We start from the raw sequence: 11,051 nt of genomic DNA on the forward strand, positions 1-11,051 counted from the left end.
ATATGAACCTGCTGTGACTCGAGGGGAGTCAAAGAAATTTAGGCATCCTTGGTCAGGCCCGCACCAAGTTATTAAGAAGGTGTCACCATGGACGTACACCCTATTGCTACAAAACGGAGGTAGGTATACCGTACATATAAATAGACTGAAACCAACTAATCTAGAGGATAAGTCAATCCCATTCGCGAATTATTCCCCAACATTATCTGGTTCTTCAGAGCGAGCCATACCCTCCGAACAACTAGAAAGAGGATCGGCCATGGACCAAGAACTAATGGAGGCACCTAATGATGTACAAACGAAGAAAGACTCTGTGGAAAGTGATAATGAACTTGACATCGATAACAATGTTCATGACCCAAACTGGTGCTCCGAATCCGAAGATGAAGGTTGGGAAAATGTTAGGTCACCTTATCAGTTACGAAGTAGAGTAAGGAGTAATATAATTTGCTCCACAAAGCAATAGTATCTAAATTCCACTCTCACATACCCACATAAGTGATATTTAATGTAATGTACTAAAGTAGTTTTAAGATAGCCAAATGTGAATATAAAGAACTGCATTTTTGTGTTTATCACGGATACATTGCGTAGAGAGAGAAAAAGAGAGGATGAAGATAACGTAGTGTCAACTTATACCAGCCAGGCGAATCCGGGAGATTGGAGAAGACATACATGGAACCACTTGTTGTCTAATTAAACAGAAGTGGAGTAGTGAGGGAACTACGGGTTAGTGGAAGAATAAGGAGAATAAAGTGAAGTTTCATGTAACTCCACTTTTAAAAAAAGGGGAGCATATGTAATAGACGAATTGTGAGAGAAGAATTGGTGATGGCGGCGCATGCGCGGGAAGTATCGGGCAGGGAGGGAGAGAAAAATCATATGGTCGGTCGTCGGTTGTTTTTGTGAGGAATGGACATTGATGTAAAGCTAGTGGATTTTCTGCTTTTCTCTGTGAGCTGAGTTATGTTTAAAAACTGTGGATGGAGCAGTGACCTTTCTCTCTCTCTGCCACGACCAGCTGAGTACAAGTACTAAACCTTGGGACATAGATATCAATCGTATGTATTTTAATTGTAGGTTAGGTTATAAGTTAGTAATAAGTACATAGATATAATTAGGATAAGTTATAATAGGGCCTTTAGTAGTTAAGATTGTTCTTTTAATTTTACAATTAGATTAAGTAAATCTGTATTGGAATAAACATAAAAAATAAACTCATGTTTCTTCCTATATATGTTTTCGGAGGTGCTGAAAACGAAAAAAAATCTATTATACGATCACACGCAGTTAAATCAATTTTTTTCGAATCCAGGTAGTTGAATCGATTTTTTTTTTCTTTTTACTTTTCTGATTTCAAGTATATTTGGGTCTCTATATATGTTTTCGGGGGTGCTGAAAATTGAAAGTGATATTTTTTAATAAAAATGATGTCATTAGGAAACTGTGGAATAACGAATCCTTTGTCCTTCCGTTCTCACTCTAGGGTGGCTTTCTACAAATGAATCAGTTTTAGCTAAGACACCCCGCTAGAATGTAAGTTAATTCTCTTGTTATCATATTTCTTACATTATTCATTTCCCTTTCTCCATGTTTCTTCTTCTACCTTTTTCGTCACTTTTTTTTTTTTTTTAGACAGTTACATATCTTATATTATACATATCTTCTTATCTAAATAATATTATATTTCATCTTTCACTGTTACCGATCTGCTACTGTCTAATTACATGGTTATTAATCAATTATTTTGTATTAGTGAATTCAATATTTTGTATAATTCCAACTTTGTTTGTATACTATTTCCTTTCAGTTTTATGTTTCTATAAATGATGGTTGTTATCTCTTTTATTCTATAGACCTGAAACTCAGGTCGAAACTTCGGCATAAATAAATAATTTTTTTTTGTTTTTAGTTTCTAAAAAAAAAAAGACGTTTCTACCAATTTACTATGGCTATCAAAATTAAAACCTTTTTTAAAAAATCAGTACAAAAGGTGGCATGTCAGGAATTATAAAATTAGTATATGCAATTAGGTATAATTTGAAGGCTTAATTCAATTAGATAAATTTAATTAAAAAATTAAATATTATAATTTATATGATAAGATATGATGCTTAGAACCACTCCATTTTTTCGTATTTCGCATGACTTTTACATTTTTACTTCATTATGATTAATATCTGGTCTAGTTGTGACTCATCACTCTCTATTTAGAATTGAAAATTATAGTTTATATGATTTGATATAAATGTTTAATATAATGCTTAGGCTCACTCTATTTTTTCGTTTTTCATGTTATGTCTGCTCATTATAATCGAGGTCCGGTCTAGTTATGAATCATCACACACTATTTTGGAATTGGAATATAAAATGGCTTGTTTTAATTGGGATATTCTTTAGATAATTATTAATAGTTTTTCGGGAATTTATTTTGTTTGTGTAAGCGTTTAACCCCACTATTCATTGAAAGTACAAATTAAAAGGGATAACATACGCACACGTTTATTAAAATGGCATTAAGGGTAAGGAAAAATGATCCGCCACAGCCAGAACGGTCAGAAGAAGACTCTGATCATAAGAAACCCGAAGAACCGACAGAACAGGGGCCAACTGGAGAAACAGTGACCCAAGTCAAGAATATAGCCCAGCCAGAAACAATTCCTGCACAGATGGTAAATAATACAGGAGGAATCTGTAACGGGCAAGAGGAAGCGGAAAACATTTGTATGGGAGAAAAGGACCCAGTGATGGCCTTCCTACTAACCATAAAAAAGAGTTTAGATGATTTAGAGAAAAGATACGAAGAGGATAGAAATAAGCGACAAATGTCCTTTGCAAAACTTATCGAAAAACTAGAAAACACCGGAAATAATAATGAAGACATACAAACGAAAAATCATGACTCTACCTCTGCTGTGAGTAAAGAAGTAAATAATATTGAAGAACTTGAAGATCAGGAAATTGAGGATCTGGAGCCAGAAGAGGAACCTTCGGTGGCTGAAAATAGTGGACCTGAAACACAAAACGATTCCCTTGGCAATCATACAGGAACTAAAGAAAGAGAAATAATTTCCGATGGGCAAGAAAGACTTATCCCTCCAGTGGTTAATGAACCTGAAATTCTCGAAGAAGAAATGGAAACTATTTCAGATGCACAAGAAGGAGTTGAGTCAACAGAAATTGATGAACATGAAATTCTCAAAGAAGAGACTGAAATTTCCAAGAAAAATGAGGGTATTGATAAACCTCTTAAGATTTGTCAAGAAGATACCAATGAAGAAATTTTAGAGAGCAAAGGAACTCTAGTAACATGTCCATTGAAGCCGAGGAAGAAATTAAGCAAATAGAAAAGAAGAAATATGAAATTACCACCGGAGAAGCTAAGTGTCTTAATCTGAGATGCTTAATCAAGCTCGCAACTTCAGATGCGCCACTTCGACTTGTAGGAATTAAGGTTGGATTAAATGAAAACTATTCCGTAGTGGGTTATAATGTGTTTCTTAAGAAATTCAAAGATAGTTCTTGTAGAGATGAATTAACCTTATTAGAAGGTCTCGATAGTAAATCCCCGTTAAATCGAAATTCAATCAAGAAGGGTAGAAATTTAAAATATTACATAGATGTACCGTCAAAATCAATAAAGTCCCAAATTTTGAACTATGGATTTTATGAAGGATATATGGTCTTGGACCATGTTCGGAAAGGCCTCATACCATGGTATGGTGTGAACCGGTAGTCTTTATCCTAATCCAGAGGATAAAAGGGGTTTTTAATTAGCGTCCCCTCCGTTGACGAGCTAAGGGTTTTGGTGGTAACATCATTAGGATAACCCATTCTAGATAATTGTGAATATAATTTTGTAAATAGGTAGTATAGTTAATCGTGTAAATAAGATAAAAATCTCGATAAGACTTAGAAAGCGGAACTGGATGAATCTCAGAGTTAGTTAGGCTAATAGGATAAATACTAACTTCTCGTGAAAATGTTTGAAGATAATAAATTTGAAGAATGACAATCACAACAAAGGACCTAACTTAAAGTATAAGTAATTATTTCTAGAAGGGTATATAGTCGCATTTTTTAATAGGCGTTATACACATCATAGGCTTTGTTAATGGTATATGGCATTACGAGAAATTATCAGATATTATCGTTATAACGAGAATATCGATAAATCTTAACAACTATATAAATAACATAGTATCAGTTACTCTAGGGTATATGCAAATATCAGTACGTATCAACTCGAGGTTTTTTATACCAATTTAATCTAACTAAAAGTATCAAATGATATTCGTGATATTGAGATATAGGCATATTACAATAGGTGTAAGTGCTAGGTTTGATACGATGTATCAATTTAAGATAACTAGCGGTATTATGTGTTTTATAGTTGGATAATTCTCAACGGGCGAACCATTACTAGATATATACGTGACCTGTATAATATATAGTGTTCATATTTTACATTAATATAGGAGTATATAAGTAACAGAAAGAGAGCATCCCAAAAGTAATACCATAAGTAACCGTGGACCAGAAGTTTTAAGTTAATTAACAATCCAAGGTGGATTTGTTTGAATTAATTAGGGGAGAAAACCCTTAAATTTGGAGTAGACATTAGGTCCTCCTAGAACCCTCGTGGTAGAATAGGTACCCAGTCCAAAATGGATATGGTTAAAATAATTAGGGAAGGAAACCCATAAATGTGGAGTAGAAAGTAGAGAGTTAGTGTTCTTATAGGTCCAACGGTAGGGGGTAAACTAAAATCATTAAATGGGGCTCAAATAATAATTGCTGTTGGCACGTTAAATTCACAAATTATTAATGGCCATGAAATAGATGATCCAACAATTGATCAAAGAATTTTTCGAAACAGAATATCCGGTCCCTTTGATTGTATTAAGATTTTTTACGGAAACTATGTTCCGAATTTGATAAGTCATCGAAAACCAAAGTAATTGTTTAGTAATACTGGTAAATAAGGACTGAGATTCATTCAACACATATCCGTAAATTGTACATAGATCCCGATTGTGACTATGACAAATTTTTTTCAGAAACGATTAGGGCAGGCATTTCTTAGAAACAATAGGAGTATTGCGACCTTCCCCTCGGCTAGCTAAATGTTGTTAAATGATACCAGACCAAGTATCATAAACATTGATAATTTATAATGTCATGGATAATAATCCAAAGAGATATTTAGGAACTAACTAGACTCCATGGACGATAAATTATAATATGTTAACGGACTTAAAAGATTAAGTTGTAAAAACTAAAATGAATTGAGAATACCAAGATGATTAATATCAGTGTATAATAAGGTAAAAGGAGCTAACAACTCAATAGAAACCAATAGTAGATTCATTTTTAGTTATATTAGATGTCTGCCATTCAAAAGGAGAAAGGTAGACGTTTTGTTTACTGTTTATATGTATTTATCAGAACTTATCTTGCATAAAGGTTACTGGAGAAAAGAAAGGAAATACATTTTAAAATTTAAAATACGTAGTATTACTAGGGTAATATGGAATCACAACTTTGTAAAATAATATGTACCAATAGCACCTTAAAATAGGTAACGAAAAGAACTAAGGTAAACTTGTCCTACTAAGTATTGTATAAATTCAGTTGTAAGGGCTTTGGATTTTGTTAACTTTCCATTTTGAATCTAACAAATAAGAAATCTTATTTTTGGAATATGTAAATGTATATAAATGAATAGGCTATTATTGAGAGCATGAAATATTGTATATAGGTAGTTGTTCTTTAGAGAGCTAAACAATTGATTTTAGAAGACTATGTTGATTGAGTTAGGAGCATACTAAAGTTGTTAAGTTTCTTTTCTTTATTCCGGACACATAGAGAATGATATGTATGAGAGGCACCAGCTGGAGGTTTTAACTTAAAATAATTTCTTTTGTCGGCATGCCAAAGTTACCGCCGGACCTATGCAAATATCCGTCGGCTACAGATCTAAAGAAATGTACAGAGGCATATAGATAACAGAGGGTATGCACCCTGTGGGAACGGTTGACCGTGTAGGCAGAGTTAAACAAATAAACAGCCCTTATCTTGCACGTGGCCAGTTTAGACATTAGAAAGTACAGAGAAATAGTCGCCGTAATTGAAAACAAATAAACACCCCTTATCTCACACGGGGCCTCTCTAAAAACCTCGGGAAAAATACAATAAGCCGCCAGAAGCCGGCTTTCTTCAAAGAAGAAACTTTTAAAGATGAAAGGTAGAAAAAAGACCGACTTTTGTCGAAGGTCATTGGACCTTCTCACCCCCTCTGAAAATAGAGGAACCAATCAGAGGACAGAAATCAAAAGAAGGAGGAGTCAGAAGGAGAGGGGAGAAAATGAACAAAAGGGGCAGGAAAAAGGAAATTAAGGAAAGAGTTTTGTGGAGAGTCTCAGGAGGAGGTTCGAAGGAGCCCGGAGTTGAACACAGTTTGAAGGAAGCTGAGAGAGGAGGACAGTCTTGGAGGCGTCTGGGAGAGATGAACACCTGAAGACAGGCCGGAGGAAGAGAGAGCGGCAGCCAGGAGGCGAATATGGACGCTCTTCCGCGACAACCGCCAAGCCGACCGATGTACCGAAACAAGTAAGACTTTTTCTGTTGTTAGTTGAATGGCAAGGATAGAATTAATAACTTAGAGTCAGTATAAATATCAAATATCCCAGCTGGTACATCTCAATTCATTATCTTATAATTAAAGTATAAGGATACAAGTTTACCATGCTCTCTCAAAATAGTATTCTTGGTAATGTATATATAATTGTAAATATAAAACATGTAACAAGGACTTTACTTTATAATTAATAATCCCTACATGCCACCTCATATATATATATATAGCATAGTAAATTGGTGAACACGATACCGTTGGAAAGGAACTCCAATGATTAATTATGATATTCATATCTAGCATACCACGGCGAGGGATCCAGATGGTGTCTAGTGGTTGAATTAAATATAGCGCATCCCCTTTCAGTCAGTTCCCATCAGGAACTGATAGAGATACATAATATAAATATAAATACATAATATAAATATAAATACATAATATAAATACAAATACATAATATAAATACATTAATATATTAATAAATTTCAATATAACACCTGTACGGGGAACCCCTAGTCGGGCTTAGAAACCCCGAAGCCCCGTACACGGCAAGATGTTAGTTATAGCTAACTTTTGCCAACTCTTGTGTACAAAAGGGATAAAGTTCATTAAATGGAGTTTATTTTAATCCTCCGGTTTTGACACTATTCTTCAAGGTTCGTTGTATGATTGTTGGTCATTTCATTTATACAGAGAGTGGCACTGAAAAGGTGAGACAGAACGACTCAGTGATCAGACAATAATTTTCAAAATTATATAAAAAATAATTTCTTGGATGGGTTATTGTATAAGTTACAGTTAGGTGTACCTCCAATATCAGCTGATCTATTCGATCCGCTGATTGAATGTATATATAGAGCCGAACTGGACTCAATAAAGATCAGTCTTTGAGTTTACTTCAAGCATTTCATTTCGCACTCCTCTCCCTCCTATTACTTTTAGTTTTCACTTCAGTAAAATATAACTTATAAAGGCCACCCGTAGCTTGGTTGGTTAAGCCCAGTCTTACCAATTCGAGATTGGCAGTGCCAGTTCTTCTTATATTAACTCACTTATTGATACTTCAGAGTGCAAAAATAAAATGCGGTCTCTGCTAAGAGAGTAATATTTTCCCAAGCTTTAAAATTATTACTGCGGTCGTATAAATATTTAATAATACCATATCACAAATAACTTTAATTTAAATATTATATTTCACAGTGTTAACAGAACAATTTTAAACGAAAGTTGATTATGCTTTATTTACACTTTAGAGAAAAATTCAAGCACGGAAAAAGTGCTTTCGAGAAGCTCATAGGGTTAGAAAGACAAAATCAAAATGAAAACACGATTTTCATCTGCGCTTTTATAGGTGAGGCGTAATACGCGTACGATTTACTATGCGACGTACGATTTCTCACTTGATGTAATAAAATTAGACGCAATGATGACGAGTTTTCTGAAATTTGCGTGTATGTATTGGCATGGAGAGAATAATAGAAGACTAGGATTTTATGTTGTTATTATTTGACATGATCCAGAGGGTTGTGGATTTTGGGATTTCTTTTGGCCTGATGGACAGATAGATGAACACAGAAAACTAAGAAAGAAGTTGATTACAAAGAGTGATATGTTAGTATACTTCATATCTAACCTTTATAAAAGGTTGCCAGTAAACTAAGACAAGAAAGTAGAAGATGGGAGGCTACTGCTACTAATGTCACGTCATTGTCTTTATTGCATGGATAATGAATTAATTTTCATATTTCAGTTCTTATTTCATTAAGCCGGGAAATATGTATCAATATCTAAAATCAATATTACCATCATTGGCCTTCCACAAATGAGATGCTGAGGTTAAGTTTAAGAATATTATAGCATTGTTATCATTTTTTTTTTTTAGTAATTTATAAAGCAATTGAGATTGTGTTATAGCAGTTTAGTATTAATACTAATTCAATGTTTTTAAGTTAATACTGTAATTTTACTTATTATAAAACTTCTATACACTGAAAATAAGCTACATTAGAAGTACCACCGCAATATATTACAATGATTTTTGTATATACATTATTATTTAAATTTTTTCTCACACATATACTTTTATGTAAACGATTTTTTTTCTCCGACTAAGTACACTGCGGCCACAGAGGGCCTATTGCACGCCGTCCCTCCTCTGTTCAAAACAGGCCAATTGCCTTTGCAAATCTGGAAACTGTATAAGGATCCACTGTCTCACAAAGTTTGAGGTCCAAGATACGATCCTTACCGAAGATGAGGAATCGTGTTCTTGCCGCTACATCACCTCTGCAAATGATGTGGTAAGCAATCTCTTCATCTTTCCTGCAGAACCTGAAGATAGGGGACTCTATCAGTCTCATTTTATAGAGATGCTTATTTAGCTGACAGTGTCCCGTGTATAGACCTGTCACCCATCTTAAGATACTCCTATGAATATTAAGAAGACAGTTACTTCTTTTCGGGCAGGATCCCTTGAGGAACATTTTTGATTGTTCCATTCCTCTGGTATTTCTCCAGAGTAACCCAGCCTTGCTCTTAGCCATCTTTTTGATGTGCCTCTTCGCATGGCTGATACTAATCCCACATATGGGGTCCGGTGTGAGAGGAACATACTCAAATCCTTTCCTTGCTAGGTAATCCGCTCGCTCATTTCTTTTAATGCCCTTATGTTCAGGCACCCATTCCACCCGCACCTTGTTGGCCAAGGAGGGAGAGTTCAGGTTAGCCTTACACTCCTTCACCAATTTGGAACGGGTTATATAGTTATCCAGCGCATAAATGACTGCCTGATTGTCCGTGTAAATCGTAATTAGCCTTTCCCTCATGCCCTCTTTTATTAAATTCTGGGCACAGATATTTATTGCAAACACCTCAGCCTGGAATACTGGGGTGTGTTTTCCTAACGAGATAGATATGCCTTGATAAGGCATATCCATCCTCCGTATTCCTGCTCCAGATCCTTGTTCCATTAAGGATCCGTCTGTGTAGCAGTTTATCCCATTGCACGGCTTGTGTGGGGTTGACCCTTCAACCCTTACACTATAGTAATTGTTCTTGTATTTCTTCTCCTGATGATCAGAATGCATAGCCAGGATCCCGTCTTTATTGATCCTCCTGAACAGTCAGCCATGTCCCTCATAAGTTAGGGAATGGTAGTTCCTAGTTTCATAAGCCTATATGCAGAGCTAAGGGCTTGAGCTTTAATCTCTATATGTAGAGGTTTAATGTTCAGAAGAACCCCCATTGCTGCAGGAGGAGAGTAGGGATAAAAGGACCCTAGCCTCGAACCTATCTTAAGCACACCCGTGACCATAGACTTTGGACCCTAGCCTCGAACCAACCTTAACCACTCACGTGGTCGGTCACCTGATCATTAGGCTTCCAATCGGAGGCTAGTATTTGGTCATGTGACCACCGGGGGGGGGGGGGATAAATTCAAATTTAGTTCGACATAATCACTTACATGATCATTAGGCCACGCCCTATTTTAAGTCACGTGACCGCCACCAGGGGCTGAATGTGCCCGGACGTCATTTTATTTTTATTTTGTTTATCCCCACCACCTATTGAAAGGCTAGGTAACTACTTCTTATATTATAACCTCCGTGCGCCATCATTTTGGTTTTTCTTGCAACTTGAGAGATTGAGGGTTTTAAAAGTGCCATAGTATACACGGCCGCCATTTTGCTTTTATACTGTTTGAAAGACTTACGGGTTTGGTGGAGCCTGAGTGTGCCATTTGTTATTTTCCTCACGACAATTTTATTATGAGGATCTTGCGATCTCCTTCTTTTCGTTCGTTACCATTTTATCGCGATTCTCGGCTTGAACAAACTTAGAGATAAATAGATCTGTTACTAATTAGGACTTTTTAATCTCTCTTATCTTTTAGTAATTTCGACTTTGAACCTTATTCCCTCTGTTTTTAATCTTTTAGTGTAAACGATGTGATTAATTTGAACTGGTTAAACCTAAAATATAGACACTGATATGCAGACACTGATATGCAGACCTTTATCTTCTAATCCCTTCGATGAATGTAAACAAGTTTGAACTTGTATAATCCCTAAAACATACAAACAGAGAAAAATAGATCTGTTACTATGGAGGATCTAGCGATCCTCTTCTTTTCCTTCACCGTAATATTGATCACGTGACTTACGGGTTTGGTAGAGACTGAATGTACCCGGCCGCCATTTTATTTATAAGGATCTTGCTTTCCTCTTCTTTTCGTTCGCCGCCATTTTACTTATGAGGGTCTCGCGATCCTCTTCTTTTCCTTCACCGCCATATTGGTCACGTGACCTACGGGTTTAGTGGCGTGTACTCGGCCGCCATATTATTTATAAGGATCTTGCTTTCCTCTTCTTTTCGTTCGCAGCTAGTTTATTACGAGGGTCTCACAATCCTCTTA

The 11,051-nt window shown here is 35.7% G+C and overlaps 1 protein-coding gene across 1 annotated transcript; it reads right to left on the minus strand.

Moving 5' to 3' along the window:
- Positions 1-8,796: 8,796 nt before the first annotated feature.
- LOC106691320 (uncharacterized) lies at positions 8,797-9,723 on the minus strand. The gene has a single exon (XM_014437053.1). The coding sequence runs from the start codon at positions 9,721-9,723 to the stop codon at positions 8,797-8,799; it is 927 nt and encodes a 308-aa protein (XP_014292539.1).
- Between the last annotated feature and the right edge of the window lie 1,328 nt (positions 9,724-11,051).

The sequence above is a fragment of the Halyomorpha halys genome, unplaced genomic scaffold (genome assembly GCF_000696795.3).
Source record: "Halyomorpha halys isolate HHAL.00 unplaced genomic scaffold, Hhal_1.1 Scaffold2239.1, whole genome shotgun sequence".
NCBI lineage: Eukaryota > Metazoa > Arthropoda > Insecta > Hemiptera > Pentatomidae > Halyomorpha > Halyomorpha halys.

Excerpts from the sequence above, each read along its gene's own strand:
- LOC106691320 (XM_014437053.1), bottom strand. The coding sequence starts at position 9,723 with ATGCATTCTGATCATCAGGAGAAGAAATACAAGAACAATTACTATAGT.